Source organism: Talpa occidentalis, unplaced genomic scaffold, assembly GCF_014898055.3.
Source record: "Talpa occidentalis isolate TD23 unplaced genomic scaffold, MPIMG_talOcc4v2.1 talOcc4.11, whole genome shotgun sequence".
NCBI lineage: Eukaryota > Metazoa > Chordata > Mammalia > Eulipotyphla > Talpidae > Talpa > Talpa occidentalis.
In genome coordinates this window covers 17012385-17037261 of record NW_023601104.1, presented here as the reverse complement: position 1 = coordinate 17037261, position 24877 = coordinate 17012385, and the positions used below count along the sequence as shown (strand labels likewise).

The following is a 24877-nucleotide window of genomic DNA, read 5'->3' as shown; positions in this document are numbered from 1 at the left end:
ATGTGTTCAGTAATATTGAATAGAAGAGTATAACATGTTTAAAAATATGTATTGAAGATGTTTTCTATAATTAATAAATTAGTAAGCAGCCTGTCTTAATGTCCAGTATAAATACTGATTAATAACAGTCACCACTGTCTAGATCAAACCAGTTCTTTTAGCACTGGTATTCTTGTGATTTCCTTGAATTGTGTTAGGGAATATTAGAAGTAAAAGGGATTCAAGGTGATTATCGAATCTGCTCATTACATAGAGAAAGATAAAGTGTAAAAGAGAGTGAGTGACTTTTCCAAGGCCATCAGCCAAAAATAATAATTTCACAAAGTAATTATTGAGCCCTGTTAGGCTCTGGGTTATTTTATTTATTTTTAAGATTTATATTATTTATTTATGCATATCAGAGCTGGGTGTAGGCCAAAGGTACAGGGGGTGAGCGGATTCACCAGAAATAGAGTGGTGAGCAGACCAGGCAAATAGACTGAAGTACACTGCTGAGGGGAGCAGCAGGTGAGACAGGAGAGGTCTGCTGCACCATGTGGGTAGCTCCCTGCCCGGGGATTGAACTTGTGCTGCAGTGGCTGGTGATAGTGCTGAGACTTAACCCCTTGCACCAACAGGGAGGGCTTCTGGGCTGTTTTAAATGGATTATTGTTTTTGTTATGTAATTCTAAAACAACCCTGTCAGGTGGGCATTGTAATTATACCCATTTTTTAGATGGGGAAACTGAGGCTCAGAAGTTGAACAGTGAACCCTTGGCCCCACAGCTGGTTGTTAATCCCAGCAGTTCCTTTCGAGAGTCTGCCCTGTGAAGCACTGTGCTAGGGTGCCCAGTCATCACTGGCAAAATTAGAACTAAAGCTCAGGATTTATGACTTCTAATACATACCTTTGCTTATGTATTCTTTTCTGTGATCTACCCTGTTATTCTATTATGAAAGGAAATTAGATTAATGGAAAATCCTTTTCTGTTTGGTATTGTCATTTAATGAACTATTCTGACCACTAAAATTGCGTTAAAATACAGCTGTTTGTCAGCAAGTAATTTCGCAGGTGTGTGTTATAGTCCTAAGTGAGATTTCCTTATGAGACTGTTTGCTTTATGAAAAAGATACCCAATTTCTTGGGGGCCTAGATCAAATCGAACCTATCTGTATAAGAAAATTATATGCATTTTTTTCTAAAATTAATACTGGAAATGAACTAACAAATCACATCACAAATAACTCTGAGACTAAAAATTATAGTGGTTACTAGAGGCAGAGGGGAAGCATAGGGAAAGCAAGAGTATAAGGTGTCAGTTTGTAGTGGGAATGCATGTATAAATATATATACAGAGAGAGAATTACATACATGTATATAAATATATTTTTTTGGGTCAGTTTAAACTTCTACTTGTCCATGAAGAAAATGATGTTTTGTTTTTTAAAAAACATAAAATATTAGGTCATTTAAAATGAAGGGAAAGATCCTTAAATTTAGTGTACATATATTTTAGACACAATGTCTAATTTAAATTCACTTTCCCCTTTAATTTGATTTAAAAATCTCATTAAATTCAGTGGTTAACCCAAGTAATTATTTTACTTTTTCTTAATGAGCAGGATTATAAGGACATTTAAATGTACATTGTATGTCCTCTAGATATCATTTGCTGTCTCTGAAGCTAAAGAAAAGTGGAAAAGTGAACTTGAACATATGAAGACTGTAATACCTGCGAAGGAATTGGAAGAGAAGGTTAATTCTCTTGAGAGAGAGCTTGAATTAAAGAATGAGGAAACCCCCGTGGTCATCAGGGCCGAGTTGGCCAAGGCCCGGAGTGAGTGGAACAAAGAAAAGCAAGAAGAAATCCACAAAATTCAAGAACAAAATGAGCAAGATTACCGGCAATTTTTAGATGATCATAGAAATAAAATTAATGAGGTGCTTGCGGCAGCTAAAGAAGACTTTATGAAACAGAAAACTGAACTACTTCTTCAGAAGGAGACAGAATTGCAAACATGTCTAGACCAGAGTCGTAGAGAATGGGCTATGCAGGAAGCCAGGAGGATCCAACTGGAAATCTATCAATATGAGGAAGATATCCTAACAGTACTGGAATTTCTGTTAAAGGATACTCAAAAGGAGCATGTCAGTGGCTCAGCCGACAAGCAACTTTTGGAAGTTGTGTCGACTTGTTCTTCCAAATGGGTGTCTGTGAAATATTTTGAAAAACTAAAGGTGTGCATAAAGAAAACATTTCAAGATATTCTCTCCCTTCTTAAAGAAAATGCCAACCCAGAATGGGAAAAGGTATGTTCCTGAGAAGTGAAAAGAGCCATTTAACAGCAAGGATGTTTGTAAAAGTTATATAGGGTATTTTTTTCCTTTCTTCAATTTAAAGTTTAGTAGATATAAGACATGAGTCAATGGCTTAAAAAATTTTATAGCACATCCAAAGTATCCCACCTTTTTTTCCCCCAAAAAACCTTTACCTCTTCATAGTACCATAAATATGAAGCAAAACGTTTAGCCTCTAGACATTTTCTGCCTAAAAAGTGTATGCTATTCTTTGTAAGGGCCTGAGATATCTGAAAATGAATAGCTATCATCCCTATTTTTGTTTTTTGGGCATGCCCACTTCAAGAAATAATGTATCGTTTTCAATTAGGGTTTCTTAAGGGTTTCTAAATAATTTAGAAGTCTATTTCTTGCTCTGAAGGAATTTATATATCATGTATATATAAATCAGCAAAAAACATCAGCCAAGTAGAAAGAATATTGCTATGGAAACAAGCAAATAGGGTGCAGCTTACTTAGACAAAATTCTGAAGCCCAATTTTGTTGGTGTACTGTATAATGTGCATATAAAATTAATTAGTTGTGTTCTTTTAGTTATATATGTTCTTACCCAGCGTTTGTTTGTGTGGAAGATCTGATAAAATAATAAAAAAAAGCATTTATTGATGACTAAGGAAATTAAATATGCTTGAAAAATATCAGTGCTTGATATTCTAAGCTTTGTGATGAGCTGAGTTTGGGATTTGGAATTAGAGGTAGAATAAAATATCCATATTATAAAGTTTGTCTGATAGGAGAGTGAGATGTAATTTAGGATATTTTGATTAAACATTTTCAAGATCAGGTATTTGGTATTATTTCCTACTAGAAAGAGTTATAAGGGGCCTCCCCGGTGGCGCAGCGGTTGAGCGCTGGGTTGCGAAGCTGCCCGCAGCCTCTGCAGCTCCAGTTCCATCCCCAGCTGCTCCCCGGCCACCGGAGGAGGGTCCCACATGGCGCGCAGACCTCTCCTGCCGCCCGCTGCTCCCCTCAGCAGTGTACTTCGGTCCTTCTGCCTGCTCTGCTCCCCGCTCTGGCTCTGGTGAATTCTCTCACCCTCCCGCGCTTCTGACTGTACCCAGTGCTTGCATGCATGTATGTATAAATCAATCAATCAATAAATAAATCTTAAAAAAAAAAAAAAAAAAGAAAGAGTTATAAGATAGAGAAAAAGTCCAAGTTCTAGTCCTACACTTGGATAATTAGCTTATTTCCTTTGGTAGTCATATCTATACTTGCTCATTTGAGAAAGAAAATACACAATTCTGGCCTAATTCCTAAGGTTCTGCTATGTGATATTGCTTGGCTCTTTTGCATCCTGCAAAATGGTATAGAATTTTGAAATGGTATAGAATTTTGGAGCTGAAAATTTACCTGACAGATCATTCCCAGTTGACTCTAGTTGATATTTTCATTTTTGATTTCACAAAGATGTTGCTGCTTAGTAATTGCTTTCAACTTGTGAGATCACTTCCTATGAATAATGTTTGTAATACTTTATTGAAACTCTCTAGAAAAAATAATTAAAGTAAGAATAATTGATAATAGTAGGTTTTAAGGACAAGAGGTAATAGGGAAATCATATGCTTTCAAGTTTGCTTTCCTGAAAAGATAATCTGTTATAAGAATCAAGAAAATCTAATACTTTTCTCCTACCATCAATATATAGCCTACCCCAGGGTCTTTTTATAGGGTGTGTAATTGTACAAACAGTATAAAATCATCTGCGTGATTTAATATGGCTTACATGTCTACAGAGACAGAATCACATAATTTGGCTAAGAACTTAGACTTTTGCAACTTTTGTAGGGTGGAATCAGATTCCATTCCTGAGAAAAGGGTGGTGGCTTTGAAATGCCTACTCTGACATTGCCATAGAGCAATGCTTGACTTCTGCAGTTTTAGAGCTAACTCAGTTCAGAGATTGAGGTAAAGTAATGAGTATAGAGCACTGATTACTAATTTGCAATATAGGTGCCATAAATGTGAAAAATTATGGTTTATAATTTACTAAATATGTAGTTTTTTATGAAAATCAAACAAGGAAAAAATATCAATACATATAAAATAAGTCCTTAAAATAACTTAGATGATCAAAAGTTTTCTTTTTTTTTTTTTTAAAGATTCATTAATTTATTTATATAAGCACCCGGTATAGTCAGAAGCGCGGGAGGGTGAGAGAATTCACCAGAGCCAGAGCGGGAACAGAACAGGCAGACCAACGAAATACACTGCTAAGGGGAGCAGCAGGCATGGCAGGAGAGGTCTGCATGCCTTATGGGACCCTCGCCCATGGCCTGGGATTGAACCAGTGCTGCAGAAGCTGCGGGCAGCCTCGCAGCCTGGCTTTCAACCGCTGCACCACTAGGGGAGGTCCGATCAAAAGTTTAGCAATGCAGTGTCCAGGAAAATGACTGCCTTCTCAAAATATATTAATACCACAGTTCATAATGAATAAAAGAAAACAAATATCAATTGGGACAAATATTTCAAGAATGTACATTGACTCTTCTTACCACCAAAGTCAACTTAAAACTAAGTTGAAAAGGTTGCTTCTTTCCCTCTGTTTTCAGTCATCTTGACTTTTCTCCAATTTTGAGTAGAAACAAAAAACATTTATTTCTTTTGGGTTCAACTTTTATTACTCGTCGACCTTAGTACATAGCCTCTCAATTGCTGGGAGCTTGCCTTTTCTCTGCCGACCTCTGCTTCTGTTGGTAGTTTTCCTGACAGTGAAGTGAATTTCTCTTAAGCAAAACCAAGCCTTCAGAATCAAGCATCTATGATGTGTTTTAAATAATTAAACAAGAAAGCTTTTTTCAAGATGACCTGTTCAGTTCCTCTCAGATATAGTAGAGTTAGTAGTTGTCCAAAATCTGATATATTTATTAGCTTATTGCCTGCAACAGGAACCAGAACACAACGTGTTCAATAAATGTCATTGAAGAATGGTGTATAAAATGTTTAACGTAGGTGGGTCTCAGTTCCTCTAACATTGAAATTCAAATGGCCTTCCTTAGCCATGACTGTGTATAAAAGAAATAGCAACATACAATGTATTGTATACATTAAAAATATATATATATTTTTACTCTTGTTACATTCAGCTCATGGAAGGCAAAAGGTTGGTATTATGGTTTCTAATGAATCTGACTCCCTTTGCAGTGAAAATGTTTGGGATTTTCAGAACAATACCGGTTTCATGTAATGTATCCTGCATTTTATCACACAAATTAAAATATCTTAAATTTATTTTTTCATCTATACATTACATATAGGGCATGTAAGTTATATCTTTTGTTTCCTCATAGCTGCCCTACCTGGCATTGGTTAGATAATGTTCTCATTCAGAAAATAGGGTCATAGAAGACTCTTTCATAGTAATGACGGTATTCATGTAACACTAAGAATATAGGCGCTGAGTTAGACAAAATAACATTTTAGGCGGTGATTTCTTTTGTTTTTCTAATGTTAGCATTTTAGATAGAGAAATATGTAAAGATTTTTCACTAGGTACAAACTATGAAGATAATCTGTTTCAGAAAAATATGATCAAGATCTCTGAGGATCCTGCCCCCTGGGTCACTAGCAGAGAAGACGCTGGAGTCACAGTAACCTTTCCTGTGTCCACTTCTGAACACCATACTCAGCCCTTGGCCTCGCCAGAAACAGAAGCAGAAGCTGGTAATGGAATTTTCCTCCTCCTGGTATTTGTATAATTGCTTTGAGCGTAACAGGATGCATACAGCTTATGCGTGAACAAATATGTGCTATTACTCCTCCCTAATGTATTCTCTCCCTAGACTTTATTTGTGTGTAGAAGACGGTTGCTTCAGGCACTCTTACATCTATCTTGCCATGGCCTTCCTTCCATATGATAAAGAGAATAATGAGAATTTTAATAGAGGTGTCATGGTTTTATTCCCTGATTTTATTGAGAAATCCAGAGTTTTACATAGAGCTGCCAAATAACGGAGGCATTTTCATTCAAATTACTGAAACTTATTTCAGCCATTTTTTTAATGGAAATCTTTCTGAATTACATTACTTGTTTTCTGATGAAAACAACTGGTATGTGTTTCTGATATGTGTTTCCTCGTAGAGTGTGCCTTTCTGGGATATTTGATGAATAAATGGTTTAACTTTCCCATAATGACTTAGAGTGATCATTATGAAAAGGAATTATTGTGGTGTATGCCAGCCCCTTGAGGTATTCAGAGCTCACCGTAGACCATAGGGCTTCTATTGACTATTCACTAAGATTTCTGAACGAGAAATTGGCCTATCCTTTATTTTTTTTTTTAATGGAAGAAAACTTTTAATTGTGGTTGCAAAAAACATCTGTAGAAGTAGAAATTGGTTTCAATAACATTAGTAGAGAATATGTTCTAGAAAGTAGTGGTAACAATGTAAAATCCTGGCAGCAATTTAATAGAATAGCCCCATATGGTTAGGTGAGGCAAACACCTAATGAGGACGAAAGCCTTGTCTGTGGGGAATTTTGGATGATACCTGGAGAAATATTACACTGTGCATAAACCAAATTGAATTGCTTTCACAAGTGTTGTAAAGTTTCATATAGTAAAAGTTTTTTTCTACATGCACTTCAATTTCACAGCAAGAGTGGCATAGGATACCTAAACACAGAAGAGAGCATTCATGCAAGATATCTAACTCCTTAATATAATAATGCATACAATTCAAAATGATTACACTATCATTACATCTAGGGCTTTCTGCAACTACGAGGTGGTGGTTATGGAAAGCATGGCCCCTGGTATCATTATCTAAAAAGCAGCCACCACCTTCTTCTATGTGTGTTCTCTTTTTGTGTTTTTTCTTCATTTTTCTTAATCAACTCTGCTGTTGTTGCTGCTTCTTAGCAAAACTGGTAAAAACAAAATTGTAATCATTGAACATCACGCTCTGGCAATCAAGACGTTTAAAACCTTCAATCTTCTGGGGCGAAGAAAGCACTGTGCGACATTTAGAACTTTGATTTACAAACAGGGTGGTCACAAATTTTCCTGGCTTGAAGACTTCCACAACTTTCCTGATCAGGTCATCATAGGAGGTCTGACTTAAGTTTGTTTCAAAGCTAACATAAGAAAATTCTGGTTCTGGAGTGATGTGAATAGTCCAATAAGTTCCATCCGATTTCATTCCATTCATTGAATACCCACAAGGATTGAACAGTGTGGCATCAATGACAGAACCTGGTATCAGGTCACAAATTCCACTCTCACGAGTGACATCCTTTGCAGTAACACCATCTTTAATGTAGAACTGGTCCATAACTGCTGGGTCAAGCTCACTCATCAGAATTTCCAGGGTTTGATCTGGCTGGCTGATTACCCGACTCTCTTACCCCAAAGTATACAAGTACCAACAGTCAGAATTCATACGTCCCATACAATATGCTGCTCCATTTGGGAAAATTGCATTAAGAAATTCTATTTCTTCCTGGAAATTCTGGTGTGGGTACCCTTGGTGAGAAGGCTTCATGAAATTCTTACGAGAATAAAAAAGAAGCTTTGAATTGAGTCAAACCCACTGTAATCCCTAGCAAGTTTCAACAGGGGAACCAGTGCTTTCAGCAAGAGGGTGGTACCACATGTCTTCAAAATGAAACGTCTCTTGGAGACAAACATGCTACTCTCACTGAGTACATAAGCTTCCTGCTTGTCAGTTTTTGTCACACTTATGATCGAACATTGCACATCCTTCAAAAGTATATCCCACTCGGACCTCGGGATGGTGCGGAGATCCCCAGATCCTTGGCTCGCGTCAGGCTGCTGCCTGGAGAACCAGACCTCCAGCAGCTTCTCGGTGCCTTCGAAAAAATGTGCAGCTTCCATCACCGTGAGACTAGAGAACAACCAACAACCACAGAAAATCAACTAAATTAAATCTCTTCTCCCGCCGCCGCCGCTGCAGATTGTTCCAGCTGTGTTACTAAAGTTCAGGTTCCTTTTTTTTTTTTTTTTTGGCTATAATTTTATATTAACTTTTTTTAAAAAAAGAATTAATAAAATTTTCCCGGCTTTTTTTTTTTTTTGTGTGTTTGTGTGTGTGTGTGAGCGAAAGTTGAATGAGTCTGTTGGAAAGAGGCAGATACAGTCCAGTCTCTTGCACTCCGCTGTTTCCCCGTGAAAGAGCATAGAGCGAGCGCTAGCTAATGTCGCCGGCCATACTGTGGAAGCTGGCCTATCCTTTATTGATTCCCATCTTTTTTAAGGCTATTTGCCTGTGACAACCCACTGCTTCCTTCCAGATACAGTACTCTTTCTGTCTTATTTGTTGTTTTCACAGATAGAAGAATTAAGAACTGCTTGAGCAAATCACATGTATTAGAGCTGTCATTTTTAATTTTGACACATTTCTAGTTCAGTGGGCAACATTATCAGAATCTTAGTGAGAAACTGTCTTTCCTAAGAGGTCATTTGGCAGTTATTTATTGCATGATTCATGGACCTTTTCTTTTCACTTCTAGTTTCTAGATGGTTGAGAATTTCTTATTGCCAACTAGGTAGTTGTTAATACTACCTAAATTTGTACTTTTTCCTTCTTACTTTTTAGTTTCATTGTATATATGTTTTTATATTTGAAATATCCTGAGAATTATATTTTAATTGGTAAGATGGATAGAAACAGATTTTAGATATTAGTTGGCTTTGGGAAGTTCTATGATTTTATGAAAGAAATTAGTTTTGACCTAAGTCAAATTAGACTATAAAATGATTTATTTTTCTTTCTTCAGTCTTTTTCCCTAAAAAAGCAAGCACATTAACAAATTCATGAGAAAGGATCAAATAATCCTAAACATAAAATGATGAATTATTTTACTGTCTTACAGCAAAATATTCTTGTCTTATCTTCTCTATCCCTATCGCGTTACTAGAATCAGCCATTTCATGAAGATTGCTGTTTCTTGTTAGTGGGGAATGGTATTCATCGCTAAGATTTATGTATTAGACTTTATAGAAATTTTTAAAATAGATGGTATTATTCAGTAATGCACAGTTTAAAAAAAAGTCTCAGAGTTTACTCTTTGAGCTACAGGGTTAGAAATAATGGAAACAGGATTTAAACCTACTTCTTTCTCTTTTGTGAATAGTGTTTCTTTGTGTTACATTGTTGCCTTTAGCTCATCTGGTTTTCTTCCCCTTTTGGGGGGGGGAGGTTGTTCTTAGTCTAAATTTTTATAAAAGTTTGATATTATTTAATTTTTGCAGATAAGAAAAAGATCCTTGAAATTAAAGATTCATGCTGTGGACACTGCTTCCAAGAACTTGAAAAGGCAAAGCAGGAATGTCAAGATCTGAAAAGAAAACTGGAAAAATGCTGCAGGCATTTTCAGCATTTAGAAAGGAAACACAAAGCTGTAGTGGAAAAAATTGGAGGTTAGCACTTTGGACCTCGTTGAAATTAAACATTTTAGTCAATATAGGCACTGATTCTCTTTTGGGATTAATGTGAACTAATCTGAGCCATGTTTTTCCTAACCAAATTATTACTGAATGCACAAGGGGGAAATTTGAGCTTTTCTTCCTTTTTTGATTGAATGGGTAGGAATGAAGTGAGAAGCTAGGGACTGGGAACACAGTAGTGAACACATCAGATAATTCCAATTCTGATGTAGATGTACAAGACTCTGTTCCTTTCTTCCAAGAAAAATATCAAGTGAGGAGAATTAACAGATTAACAAAACGTTGCGACATTGAATGATACTGGCAGTAGGTTTGTGTCAACCTGGAAGAAAGGGTGTCAATGAACTCTTCCCAATTAGAGTTAGGGAAGGCTTTACTCAGCATGTAGTGATTTTAAGATTGAAGGTGTTTGCCAAAAAGAACAGCATTGCAGGCAGAGGGAAAAGTTATGAACAAGGCTGATGGTTCTCATCTGGCCCTCTTCTAATCCAGTCCAGTCCATTCCTCACAATTTGCTGTCAGGGTGATAACCTAAATGGTGGGGTCCTCTTGCCATTTCCTCTTGCCTTTCTGAAGAAGTGAAGCTATGGGGCGTATGTGGCTGTTCCCTCTTACCTTTCTCTTTTCCCTTATATCGTGTGCTCTATTCTCCTTACATTTGAAATGGTTCAGATCCTGAACTAGTCAGGAATCTTCTTTAACTGTTGGACCTTGCATTTGGTGGTGTCACTCTGTCCTACACTACACCCTCTCATTCTCCTCTCAGCGATATTCTTCCTCTTCCTTTAGGATTTGTCATCTGTGAAGATGCCTTATCTCCAAAAGCCCCCTTAACCTACCCCAGTGTGGGTTGGATTGGTCACTTCTGTGTGGCCCCATTAACAGTTGGCTTCCTGTGGTATGACTGTTCTTTGTTACTTGCCTGATGCCCTCTCTGACCTGAGAGTTTCCTGAGAATAAAGAATATGTCTTGTAGTCATGGCGCCCTCTACATACAGTCATACCAGCTTGAGTGAATGGTGAATTGAATGCAAAGTTCTCAAATAATTGCCTTATCCGAAAACCAGATGGTGGGTTCACTTTTTTCCTAATTCACCTCTCTCACTTGCCTGGCCCTTTTTGCTTTCAACCTTACCCCTTTAATCCATTCTCCATAGGGAGGCTAGAGGGACCTTTTAGAAGAGTAAATTGGATCATGACACTCTCTTGTCTAAAGCCCTTCAGTGACCTGTCAGTGGGAAATACAGTTAGGAGGCTGCCAGCTCTTCAGCTTCATTGCCCCTCGTCTTCTCTCTCAGTAGCGCCATAACCTGGATTTCATTGTCTCTCTTATTGGCACCTCTTTATGCTCTTCTTTTGCTAGAACATCTTCCAGTCTGGGCCAAATCCTATCATCTGTCCCCCAGTACATTATGTGCTCAGGCAGAATTACTGACCACCCCAGACTTGGCTAGGTTCTGTTACACAGTCCCCAGAGCACTTACGATTTTTATAACGCTCATTATCTTTGCAACAATTTATTGTTTGTATTCTCCTGTGGAGTATAGACTTGATGGAATCATGGATCAAGTCCTATCCCCAGAGGCCTCCTACGATGCTTGTACCTGGCATCGTAACACATGTGGTATTGTGGACCAAGAGATACTACCTATACCCACCTCCTGTTTACTAAGTTTGTTAGAGATAATTTTAGGCAAGAAAGGATTTTAAAAATTTTGAGATAAAAATTTTAACAACTGCAATTCCCATTGTAATTACTTAGCTCTTTAGAGGCCAGGGGAGTAAACGAGATGTTTATCCATTTGTAGAAGTAGGTGTGATAATAGCTTTTGTAAAATTACATGAAAACGAAGAAAATTTGTTTTATGTAAGAAGATGGCAAGGACAGTTGGATTGTAACTAACAACTTTTAGCATCATATACTGTGATTATAAAAATTATTCTACATTGTATTTTTTTTTTTTTTTTTAGGATATTGTCTGTCACTCATAGACTTAGAACTAACCCAAGAAAATTGATAGTTAGATCAAAACAGTGGGGGTGAATGGTACTAGGCCAGAATTTAAGTCATTTGATAATTGGATTTCAGTTTATGTCTTAATGTAAATCTATTAGGTGATAATATTTTTGCTATTGTGGTTGCTTCTTAAATTCATTTTCCACTGTCCATGGTAGCATTTATTGAAGGGTAAGAGTGAATGGTTTAAAAATATATTAGTTATATCAGTCACTAGGGGGGGAATAAATAGTGAGTGATTCATTCCCCAACTTATTGGGTGTGTTGAAATGGTGGCATAGTAGGACACATGGGGTCCTATTTATTTACTGAACGTTGGTATTGTCAGGCCTTTTATAAGGTGCTGTGCATTTATTCCTTTATTTCTATTGTAATCTTCAGTATAGGTAAAATGATCCCCATTTTACATATAAAAAATTTTAGATTCCAAAAAGGTAAGCAATTTGCCTGAGCTCCAGCTGATAAGAAGCAGAGCTAGAATCTAAACTCTGTCTCTGTCCCTGAAAGTCAGGCTTTGTTCACATGGATTCCATCAGTCTCTTCATCATTCTGAAAATGGCACCTACTTAAACTTAATTTTGTATCGAGTTATTTCTTCAATGATCATGTTCCCCCAGGACCCAACAGGGAATATGAAATTATAAATCTAGTATGTTTCTGCAGAGATTCAGTTCACCTAGGAGACAAAACACATGTGTATGAGACAATTGGAAACCTATTCCCAGACAGCGCATAACCCAGAGCAAGGTGAAGATAGAATACAGATTTTCAGCACTGAGAAAACAGAGCAGGGAGTGGTCATTATAGAGCTCATTAGGGAATGAATAACTCAAGGGAGCAACTGGAAATAGCTCAGTCTTGTCTATAAACATTCTCATTGGGAAATAAGGGAAAGGAAGGCTGGGGGTGGGGGGGGAGTTCTTAATTGACCAATATACTATAAATTTCTTTTTTAGAAGAGAATAATAAAGTTGTTGAGGATTTAATAGAAGAAAATAACGACATGAAGAATAAATTGGAAGAACTGAGAACACTTTGTAAAACACCGCCAAGGTAGAATTTTTACTATTTTAAAGATGTTTATTTCTAACTTTCTTTATCATGATAGCATACCAAGAATATCAATTATTGCTACTGTTATACAACAAAAATTTAGAAAAGAAGAAAATTTTTTAAAGCCCTGTCCCTAGAAGATGCCCTGTGTTACTCTCTTGTTTTCTACCATTTAGATCACTTCATACGCACACATTTTAATATGTGCACATTTCTAATATTGAGATTATCATATAAGCTACTTTGCAATCTTTGAGTAACTTATTATCATAAGATTCACATTTCCCTGTGCATTAGATACTTTCCTAGAATCTGCATTTCAGTAGTCACATAGACTTTCATCATGTAGATTTTCCATGACTTATTTGTCACTATATTTAAACTGAACAGTGCATTATATGATTTTTTTAGCACGTTTATTAGAATATATAAATATGTATCTTCTCAGATAAAATTTTTCACTTTTAGTCTCTGTTTTGGCAATCTTTGTTTTTGTCTTTAGGTCATTGTCAGAAGGGGCCATTGAAAATGCTTATCTGCCTTGCCATGGGGGAGCCTTGGAAGAACTTCGAGGGCAGTACATTAAAGCTGTGAAAAAAATTAAGCGTAAGTTCCTAAAAAGACACTCAAGATTTTAAGGATGGTTTGGGCCTTTTGTTGTCATTGTTGCTTTTATTTTTATTTATTATTTTTTAAAAAGATTATTTATTTATACAAACACTGGGTACAGTCAGAAGCGCTGGAGGGTGAGAGAATTCAGCAGAGCCAGAGCGGGGAAAAGAACAGGCAGACCAATGAAATACACTGCTGAGGGGAGCAGCGGGCAGCAGGAGAGGTCTGCGTGCCATGTGGGACCCTCGCCCGGTGACTGGGCATCGAACCGGCTCTGCAGAGGCTGCGGGCAGCTTTGCAACCCAGTGCTCAACTGTTGCGCCTTGGGGAGGCCCGTCATTGTTGCTTTTAAATGTACACTTGAAGTTAACTAAAAGTAGTAATTCTGGGGAATTTTTCTAAATTGCCTTCTTCTGGGATTTTAACTTGTTTTTAGATGAGAACGTTGATATCTTTCCTGAATCATTTGCAATAATGAGTTATTTTGCCCAAGTAATATCTTTTGGGAGTGACATGAAGGTAGTTATTTTTATGTTGTTGATTATCCTTTTTCTCTTTTGGTAACATTAATAATAAACTAAAAATTTCATAATCTTACAATGTAAATAACTGATAGCAGAGAAAATATCACCTGACTTTTAAATTAGCGATATTATTTCCTACCGTAAACTTTAAGAACCACAGAAAGTGGATTTAGTTAGGTGGTGTTCTAGTGTTTCTCATTGTTTTGATGAAGGATGTAACGGATGATGAGAATCTCTTCATCAAGTCCTTCGCAGTGCTATGCAGGCCCTGCAGACCATCTGTCTGGTTTGTTTTCCCAGTAGACTATCACCTGGATTTTCATTCTAGCATTGCATAGAATGTATATGTGTCCAGAGCAGTAACCAGTGTCTGCAAAGGAGAAATGTATATTAACCTCCTAAACATGCGTTCATTTTCAGCAAATGAGTGGGAAAGGTTGCAAGTTCTGAAAATAATTACTAGATCAGCAGAATCATGTGTCAATGTTTTGAAAAGTCTACTTAATATCAGCAAAAGAGTTTTGCTTCCCAGTTGTTGCTAGCAAAATTTCTACAAAATTTCGTTAAGCAAATTTCTACAAAATTTTTGTTAAACAAATTTTTGTTAAGTTGTATTAATGGGGAATTAAAATTTTAAGCATTATTTTTTATTAAAATATGAGAACTTGTTTGTGTGTATGTGTATATTGTTTTACATTTTAGAAACTGGTGAGAGGTTTTCTGTTGATAATACTCCATTTAAATTTTCCCACTTCAAATAATGAGAAAGAGTACCCCGGTTAGTATTTTTCAAGCAATGTCTAATTTTCAGGAAAAGTCTATTGATAGTAAGAGCGGGGAGATTCCTCTATGAATTGAAATCCTTTATATTACTGAGATGGAGATACTCTAGATGTAGGATGTAGCTCTGCATTTAATAAAAGATGTGAACCTCAACAAATGCTAGTCCCAATCAAAGCATAATGAGTTAAAGATAAAAAGAGAACTTGAAAGTTGTGAATTATTTTTAAATAGACTGTTTATAATGCAACATCATTAAGTCCCCTATCTCGCCTTCAAATAGCCTTTTGCACATCTCTCTCATGGATTGTATTATTATATTTATTTTAATACTCATAAGTGCTGCAAAGAATTGAGTAATGAAAGATGGATTTTCAGAGCACAGATAAACAGAAGAATCTGAATCCTTCTTGTATATGAGTCTGCTCATACTACCTCCTTCTGTCTTTCTGTGTTTGCTTCTCTCTGCCTTTCTGCCTCATCCTTTCTGTATATATATATTTTTTCCTTTTCTTAACTGAACTTAATGTACAGATGAAATGATTTATTTCTCAATTATAGTTTTTTTTTCTTGCTCAGTGTTTCAGAATATGAAAAAAAGTCCCTAGGAAAATGCTGTGTCTCCTTACATCATGAATATAGAATGTTGTCATCACTCTGGAGGAACTTTTAGATTACTTCTCCTTTGAGTCTATCAAAATGGTAATCTAAATATATACCATTTCAATGATTATGGAAAAGTATAATTTTTAAAATATGCCACCTATCCCTTCATCTCCCAGAAAATGGGTCTGAAGTCTGCCTCTCCCTGCTTTTGAAACATAGCACTGCTAACCAACATGCATTCTGTGGGTGTTCCTCTGCCCCTACCCCCACCAGGTGACATGCTTCGTTATATTCAGGAAAGTAAGGAAAGAGCTGCGGAAATGGTAAAAGAAGAGGTATTGCGAGAACGTCAAGAAACTGCCCGAAGGATGCGCAAATATTATTTGACTTGTCTCCAACAGATTTTGCAGGATAATGGAGAACCAGAAGGGTAGGTTCAGTGTAAACAAACAATGGGTCCTAAGAGTACCAGGCACACACATTGTCATTTTTTTCTACTCTAAGCATTTTTCTTAACCACAAAATTAACTATTTCTACCAAAATTAGCCCCACAGTGGGTGTTCAGAGAGAGGTTATGGTTGTGCTAACCTAAATGTTGGTGTAACTAATAGGAAACCAAAAGTCCTGGGACCAAGGAAACTAATTTTTCCCTTTAAACTGTACTAATTTAATGTTCTGCAATTCCCCACAGGGCTGAGAAAAAGATTATGAATGCTGCTAGCAAACTTGCTACAATGGCAAAATTGCTGGAAACACCTACTTCTAATAAACCCCAGAGCAAAACTACACAGTCAGGTATGTCAACATGAGTCACGTGAATTAGCAGTTATTACAAAATGAGTCACTTTTTTCTCCCTTTTATTTTAGACATTTAATATTTTCAGTGTGATACAGAGCAGAAAGTATAAGCAGTGAGAGTTAATTGATAAAATTGCACATATTACTTAAACTGGAAACTTAACCAAAAAAAAGTGCAAGGTTACCAGTTCACTTAGGTAGACTGAGCCTACCCATCATTTCCTGTTGCTGTTTGCATCCCTAGAAATGATAGAAAAAAATTTTAGAGTAACAAATAAAAGATGAAATTATAGTTTTAAAAATATTGATTCCTAGACCTGAAGCTATGAGGAACCCCTAAAAGAAAGCAGATGGTAAAAGATAGAAATATGGAAACTTCAGTTCAAAACTTTCAGCAAATGACAGCTACAAGTAGCAGCAATGTCAAAATCAGTCCCCACATAGAGGTAGTATGTTCCAGAAGTAGTAGGCTTAGGGGATGCAGGCTAGGGGATTCCAGTGGGGTAATTAGTTGGTATTCTAGAGCAACAGTAACCGGGGGCAGTCACTTTATTTCTCCTTCCCTCCCTTCCCCAAGTCCAGTGTTGAGTGGGGTAAGAATAACAGGAGCAGTGTCCAGGAACAGGGAGGGTAGTCCTCCTGGTGACTGCCTCACCATGGGGACACGAGAGCCCACATGCCTACATGACCAGCTAGCTATTTGGTCTTTCTACCCTGCACTTCATTCCTTCCCACTCTGTTCTGCTCCTTTGAAAAGGAACCCAAACTGATACCATATTTAGAACGTCTAAAAGATAGACATTCAGTCAAGAATCACCATATGTTTATAGAAAGCCAGCACCAAAAAGGATACCAAACTCCAAACAAAATGTTTAGCTGAGGAGAGAATTAATAGAACGTACAATAGGACCTGAATTTGTAGAAAGCATAGTATTTGCAGATAATGATACAGAATATTCTTACTATTTTATTTTTTATTTTTTTAAAGATTTTTTATTTATACAATAGCTGGGGTACAGGCCAGAGGTGCGGGAGGGTGAGAGGATTCACCAGAGACAGAGTGGGGAGCAGAACAGGCAGTCAGACCGAAAGCACTGTTGAGGGGAGCAGCAGGTGCGACAAGAGATGTCTGCCACGCTATGTCGGAATCTCCCTGACCAGCCGGGAATTGAACTGGCACCGTGGAGGTTGCGTACAACTTCACAGCGCTGCGCTCAACCCGCTGCACCATCGGGGAGGCCCTCTTCCTACTGTTTTCAAGGAGACAGTGTAGATACTCATAACCCTGGCCATTCCTAGAAAAAGTCAGATTTAAGTATGAGTAAAAAAGTATTCTCAAGACTTAAGGATAACCAATAGAGAAGAAATAGAATATTTAACTTTCAAACTAGTGTGCAAAAAACATGGGAGAAAATGTTTTCTATCAAACATAATTCAAGAAAGAAGAAAAATACTATAGAAAGCATGTGTTTAAATAGAAGATATAATAGGTTGAAACATCAGCAGTTATATTAAATGTGAATAGGATAAACTTACTGAAACACTAACAACTATCAAGCAGTTTTTAAAAAGGCAGACATATATTAATTTTAGAAGATTATAGAGTTGAGTACAGTGTTAGTTGAATTAGAGTTAACTATAAAAGGAACCAAAGCTGTTGTTCAGCGATAAATGAACAATCGCCCAACAAGTTATAAGTGATTTTTTCTTTTTTGGTGGGGTCGGGGATGGGGAGGAGGGTAAGATAATAAGTTTGTGTTTTATTTTTATTTTTAAATGTGGTATAATTGACATATGGTGTATAACATTATAACAAATGTATAACATAATGATTCGATATTCATTTTGAAATGATCACCACAATAAGTCTGGTTACTGTCCACTACCCTATATCTCTACAAACATTTTTGTGTGTGCAATGAGACTTACTCTGCCACTTTCAAATATGCCATAGCATATTACTAACTACAGTCCCCATGGTCTATATTACATCCCCATGATTAGGTATTAGCAGAGCTTGTATATTTCGCCCTCCTGTCAACCCTCTTCCCCTCTGTTGGTAACCGCCAGTCTGGTTTCTGTGTGCTTAGTTTTTATGTAGTTGTTTTTTTTTCCTCGAAAAATTAAAATAGAACTACCATATGATCCAGCAATTCCACTTCTGGGTATTTATCCAAAATAAAAACAACTACTACTTTGAAAAAATATGTGCACCCCAGTGTTTACTGCATCCTTATTTACAATAACCAAGATATGGAAACAACCTGGCCCACTGATGGATGAATGGAAATAAAAGATGTGGTGTGTACACACACTCTCTGGAGACCCTTCTCAGCCACAAAACAGATGGAAACTTACCATAGGTGACAACATGGATAGAATCTTGAGGGCATTATACTAAATGAAGTATTAAGTCAGAGAAAGACAAATATCATATGTTTTCAGTTCTATGTGGAATCTAAAGAATTCTTTCTGTACTCTTGAAGTAGTTTCAGAATATATAATGCAAAAGCTGATGGAAATGAAAAAATGGGTCAATTTCCAGTCATACTGGAGAATTTTGAACATATCTATAAGGAACGGGACTTTTGAATTCCTGGAAAGCTTGAAGGAAGAACTGTTCAGGAATCCACAATCTGATGTTCATAATCATTCCTCTAATAGAAGCACAGAGATGAATTGTGTAAATTTTGTAATGATGATGTGAGCCTTGGATATAAAAGGTCAATGACATACAACAAGAAAAAGTTGTTAAGATTTAGAGTAGAAGTGTGCAAATAATGTCCCCAGCAGGAGAAAATCATTCTCATGGACCGAGGTACTAACCTGTCAGAAGAAAGCACTGCAATGTGGTGCCAGTGCTCCTTACGTGCTGCTTTGCCTCTCATCAGATTTAGTGTTTTAGTTGATTAATCAGAAACTCTAGCTTTGACTCTGTGTATCTCTGTCTAGTTAGATAGGTGTTGGGCAGTGGAATTCTTACAGTAAACTTTCTTCATCAGAAACTACATACTTGGCAACAGAGAAGGAGTGGATACATTGAAGTTGGCTCTTGAAGTGCTGTAACATCTTTTGCAGAAAATAAACATACCAGTAGGAATAAATAGACCAGATTTTATTAGCATACTTACCTAGCTTTATCTAATGAATGTATGTAAAAGAAAGTTTTCAAAGGTCCAGCATTGATGTATTTTCTTTGAGCATAAATAAACTATATGTGCTTTCTTTGGGAATACATAAAAACAATTTTTTCTCTTCTCTTTCAGTGTTGATTTTTCTCCTAATTTTGTGTTCCCCTAATTTTGTGTTCCCTTGTACATAGTAGCACTGCCTCTGACTTCCGAGATGCTGGTTGGAGTTGAAAAATCGAAAAGAGATGATGTGAATCAGAGTATACCATATCACAGTGAAAGCAAACCAAACAGTGTAAAAACTGCCCCCGGGAGTACATGCAACCTAGTCCCTAAGAAGAGAGCTGCTTGTAACTTGCGAACGAGGTTGGAGGACACACAGCATGGAGACGTAAAGCATGTGGGTTCCAGGTCACATTCTGACTTTCAGTTCGGGGATACCGGTTGCAAACACTTAGACATTTTGCCAAGGAATATTTCTCCTGAGTTTGTTCCTTGCGAAGCCGAAAGAGGCTTTGGTTTGCGCAAGAAGGACGGCCTCCTCTGTGACACAGGTTCTGAATCACTTCTGCATTCCACCACCTACCCCTCTCTTGGGTCCTGTGGAAGTAAACCCTCATCTAGATATACCCCGACTCTCTCTGAATCTGGATCCATGCATATAACCTTTCGAAGTCCTGATGAAAGACTTGGTTTAAAAGTATATAAGTGTAACCCACTAAAGGAAAGGGAAAATGCTGTATCTGAGAAAAGTGAAACTTGGGGTGTTGAGGAACCTCCAGTAAAGGAAGGAGGGGACCTTAGTGATTCTGTGGACTGGCATTCCAGCAGCGCCACTCTGCCCTGCATCAATCCAGAAGTGCCATTTTTACATGGTAGGCCACGGGGGACTCTGGATACGCTAAGTGAATTGCTCAATCTCAAGCAGTTTCCAGCAACCAGTTGTCATTCAGATACAGAAAAAAATGGGGTTTATCAACCAATGAACTGTCAGAATGGTCATGCCCCAGACCTGTCCGAAGAAAGCATGTATTCCCAGGCAGGGAAGATCACCATGACTCTTGGACACCCATCGTATCCTAAGTCAGTACCAGCTTCAGTGCGCCAGCAGTCTCTGAGAAAATTAATTGCTCTGCAGTCTAATCAACAAGATAGTGGCTTTGATAGTCCTCTTGTCAATCTAGACTAATTGCTGTACAGTATTTAAGAAGAATCGTTAATATATTAAAGAAAACCAGAAGGGAAGATTTCATACTGAAGAAGTTGTGGCCTTTGCCTAGCTTGAGATGTTCTAATAGCATCTATATGAGTAAAATATTCTCATAAAATTACTTGAGCTATTAATATTGCCTTAATATCCTAAAGGCCCAATGGTGTGTGTGTAATCTGTTTCTGTGTGGTGCTTGTATTGGTTGCTAAATTATTTTTATACTTACAAATCAGCTTTCTGTGCAGTGTTAAATTATTTAAATAAACTTGCTTATGGTCTGTAGAATTGCTATGAATTATTTTGTAATTCATAATATAGAAATGTGTTGACATGCTTAAAATTCATCCAGAAAAACTTAAGTATTGATAATCTGTGTGTATAGTCACACAAACTCAATTTTTGAAATTAGCTATGTTTAATGAGGAATTTCCAGGAAAAGTAAGACATACTGGATAAACACTTTTCCTGGAAATAACTGCTTAAATTTTGCTTTTAGTTAGTGGAAAAGAGATTTTTGCACAGATTCTGTCAAAATACATAGCTGTGTCTCCTGGTTTCATTATTTAAAATATTAGTCTGAATCTTTAGGTAACATTTGCATTATTTCAAATCTCCTTTGACATCCAGAAACTTTCTTGGTGGTTTTACAGTCTCATCTGAAATAATACTTTTAAAAAATGGAAATAATTATCTTTGTTATATAGTAAAAATGTTGTACCATTTTATTTTGATATCCATTGATAGTACAGAATTGGCAAACTTGTGAATGCTGTGTGTTGAAGGTTGTAATTCTAAAATACACAGAAGTGAATGACTAGCTCAATGCTGTTATTTCTCCACTACTTTTTCTGATTCCTAGAGATGAGTATGAAAGTTTTCAGTGTATGCAAGTGCTTCCTGAAAACAGTAACGGTAGCTTTCTCTCATATCTCTTACAACAGTATTTGTGGATTGATCCAGTATATTTTTCCACGAGGCTTTACTTGGGTTAGGTGGGTGTTAAGATGCACCATCTTCTAGCAGGTGCACCATCTTCTAGCAGATGCACCATCTCCAAAAGCAGGAACCTAGAAGTCTGAGTCCCAAGTCTACAACTTAGAAGTGCTGTTACTTAACTGGTGATCCAGATGTGGATAAACCTAAAAATTAACACTGAATTTCAGTGCTTGAGTTGATGTACAACTGGAGAAGGAAACCCTTCTTTTCTGCAAAGTCTCACCTGTGTTCCTGATGATAAAGTACCCTTTCTCCAACAGTGTATCATTTTTCACTTAGGGTCATCCCTAGCAGCTAGAGTTATGTTCTACCTGGATCTGGTTAATGAGTGGTCATTTTGAGTCCTGGATATATTGGAACTGAAAATCTAGCTCATTGTTCATCTACTTTTTCATCTTTGTTTGTTTTAAATCCATGTCAGGTATTTAAATCCTTGACCTCAACGTTGATGTTGGAAATCTTACTTTCCTTAACTTTTATAGTATTCTTTATCTTTTTTGATATCTAATTTCAGTAGCAATAGGTTACTTTATTTCCTACACCCTATGTATACCTATGGAAAGTCTACATTGCTTGATTACTGTGCTCAGCCAAGCCACTGGTGATGATTTATACTGGTTTCAAATATGAGTTTTGGAAACAGCCTAAGTGCCAAGGACAGGAAGTGGATCAGAAAAATGTGGTATGCATGGAATACTACTCAGCTATTAAAAAAAATAGAATGAACCCTTGCCATTTGTGACCACATGGCTAGAACTGAAGAGGATAATGCTAAGCAAAATAAATCAGGAGGAGAAAGACAAATACAGAATGGTCTCACTTATATGTGGAAAATAGAGAAACATATAACTAAGGGTCAGTCAGCCAAACCACTAATTAACTCTTACTGCAAAACTAAGACAACCAGAATGGGAGGGTGGTAGGATGGAATGAGGGATGGGAGGAGGCCCAGTGGAGCATGGTGGAGTATTATTGGGGCATTAGTGTTTGGCATGGTATGAAAATACATTTGTGGAGGTTTGAACTGATAACCCCCAAAGATACAATAATATAAACCAACTTTACCTCAATAAAAAGAACAGAGGAGTCAGGAACCCCATAAATGTGATGGTCATGTCAATCCCACTTCTTTATATGTTGATCTTTTTTATATGTTGCTGAGTTTCATTTGCTAATATTTTGTTAAGTGTTTTCATGTGTGTGTTCAGGAGATATAATTAGTCTCATTTTCTTGTGATATCTTTGTGTTGCTTTGGTAAAGGGATAGTGTTGGTCTCATAGATTGAGTTGGAAAGTTCCCTGCCTCTATTTTCTGAAAGAATTTGTGTAGGATTGGCATTATTTCTTTAAGTATAGGATAGAATTTACCTGCTGAAGCCAGCTTGTACAGCTTTGTGTGTATGTGTGTGTGGTGGTAGAGGAGAGAGGCTTATAAATAATAATTCCATTTATTGTTAGAGTTATTTATATTTTCTATTTGTTTAGTCAGTAGCGATAGAGTATGTCTTTTGAGAAATTTGTTTCACCTGAGTTTGTTTCTCATTTGTTGATATAGTTGGTCACAATTTTCTCTTACAATCCTAATTTCAGTAGGATTGGTAGTGATGTCTCCTCTTTCATCCCTGATTGTGGTGTTCTATGTTTTCATTCTCTCTCCCTCCCTCCCTAAAGGCTTATCAATTTTGTTAAAAATTTCCCCCATAAGAACTTTTGGTTTCTTGAATTTTCTCTATTTCTGTTTCCTATTTCATTGATTCTCCCCCACCCCCATCTTTAGTTCCTTCCTTCTGCCTGTTCAGGGTTTAATTCATTCTTTGTCCTGTCTTAAAGTAGAAACTTAGATTATTGATATGGAACCTTTCTTTTGTAATTTATTCCTGAAAGGAGCAGGATTCAGTGGAGTTGAAAAGCATGACAGAAAGGGAATTCAGGGGCCTCTCCGGTGGCGCATTTTGAGCACTGAGTTGCGAAGCTGCCCGCAGCCTCTGCAGTGCCGGTTCGATCCCTGGCCGCCGGGCGAGGGTCCCACATGGCTCGCAGACCTCTCCTGACCCCCGCTGCTTCCCTCAGCAGTGTACTTCGCGGTCTTTCTGCCTGCTCTGCTCTCCCCTCTGACTCTGGTGAATTCTCTCACCCTCCCGCGCTTCTGACTGTACCCAGTGCTTGTATAAATAAATAAATAAATAAATAAATAAATAAATAAATAAATAAATCTTTAAAAAAAAAAAGAAAGGGAATTCAGGGCAACAGTATTGGCAACTCTGGTGCAACTTAAAAAAAAAATGTTATTTGGGTCTCCCTGGTGGCCTAGAGGTTAAGTTTCAGCACTATCACTGCTATGACCTGAGTGTGCTCCCTGGCAAGGGAGCTAACCCACATGGTGCTTCTACAAAAAAATAAATAAAATTAATAAAACCAAACAAAACAATGGTAATTATACTTCTGAATTTCCCTCTTGAGACTATTTAAGCCATACCTCTTAAATTTGATGCAATGTTATGTTTTTGTTTTCATTTTGTTCAAAATATTTTCCAATTTCCCTTGTTATTTGTTTTTTTTAATTTATGGGCTATTTAGTAATATATCACTTCTTTTCCAAGTATTGGTGATTTTCCAAGTTTCTTTTAACAAACAACTGGCGATATACTTTGAATTATTTCTATACTTTTAAATATCTTAAGGCTTATTTTATGTCCCAGTATGTAGTTTATCCTCAAGGGTGTTCGCAGGATGTATATTTTGCCCTTTTGATGGAGTGCTAAATAATGTCATTTAGGTAAGGTTGGTTGACAGTGTTGTTCAAATCTGCTATATCTTTGCTGATTTTCTGCCTATTAAGTATTGAGTGGACTGTTATGATATCCAGCTCTAATTGTTGCCTATTTCTCCTTTCAGTAGTTTCAGTTTTTGTTTTCAAATTCATTCTCTCCATTGCTACTGTTTGTCTGGCATTAAGACCTTCCATTATATTTTTTTAAATCAGCTACAGTATTTTTTCATTACTTCCCAAAGTAGCTGCCTGATATTTTCATTATCTCCATTCCATTTTATGGCCTGTGTGTGTGGGTTTTTTTTTTTTTTTTTTTTTTTTTTAATTCCTATCAGTTACCTGTACTGTTGCCCTGAATTTCCCTTCTGTCATATTTTTCATTTCCACTGAATCATGCTCCTTTTAGGTTTCTGTTGTTGTTCTGTCATTTTGTCATTTTTTGTTTTGGCATAATGTTCCTTTGACTCCTCATTTTCTATTTTGTGTGGGTTCTAATAAGGATAAATTTTCAACTATTGTCCTTTTTAGAATACTGGTATCAGCAAGGGGTAGGAGGTATTAAAGAGAACCTGGGCAACAGGCATCAAAAAATCCCTTCTAGTGGACACAGAAATTTGAAATTCCTGTGGTAA

At 36.9% G+C, this 24877-nt stretch overlaps 2 protein-coding genes across 9 annotated transcripts in view; one reads left to right on the top strand and one right to left on the bottom strand.

The window, feature by feature from the left end:
- CEP152 (centrosomal protein 152) overlaps window positions 1–21104 on the top strand; it is a 78609-nt gene extending 57505 nt beyond the window's left edge. For 6 of the 8 annotated variants that reach the window (XM_054701314.1, XM_054701330.1, XM_037502431.2 and 3 more), the window contains exons 20-27: window positions 1643–2290; window positions 5860–6001; window positions 9553–9720; window positions 12721–12817; window positions 13320–13423; window positions 15613–15769; window positions 16032–16135; window positions 19461–21104. In XM_054701314.1, the coding sequence (XP_054557289.1) occupies window positions 1643–2290; window positions 5860–6001; window positions 9553–9720; window positions 12721–12817; window positions 13320–13423; window positions 15613–15769; window positions 16032–16135; window positions 19461–20458 (2418 nt within the window). In that variant the 3' untranslated portion in view covers window positions 20459–21104. The remainder of the gene's footprint in view (window positions 1–1642; window positions 2291–5859; window positions 6002–9552; window positions 9721–12720; window positions 12818–13319; window positions 13424–15612; window positions 15770–16031; window positions 16136–19460) is intronic. The other 2 variants (XM_054701327.1, XM_054701332.1) reach the window with 1 other exon arrangement.
- LOC119238597 (S-adenosylmethionine decarboxylase proenzyme-like) lies at window positions 7005–8332 on the bottom strand. The gene is given in 2 exon segments (XM_037502438.2): window positions 7005–7843; window positions 7846–8332. Coding segments are annotated over 2 exon segments (1002 nt in total). The 5' UTR covers window positions 8176–8332; the 3' UTR covers window positions 7005–7171.
- Window positions 21105–24877: the final 3773 nt, after the last annotated feature.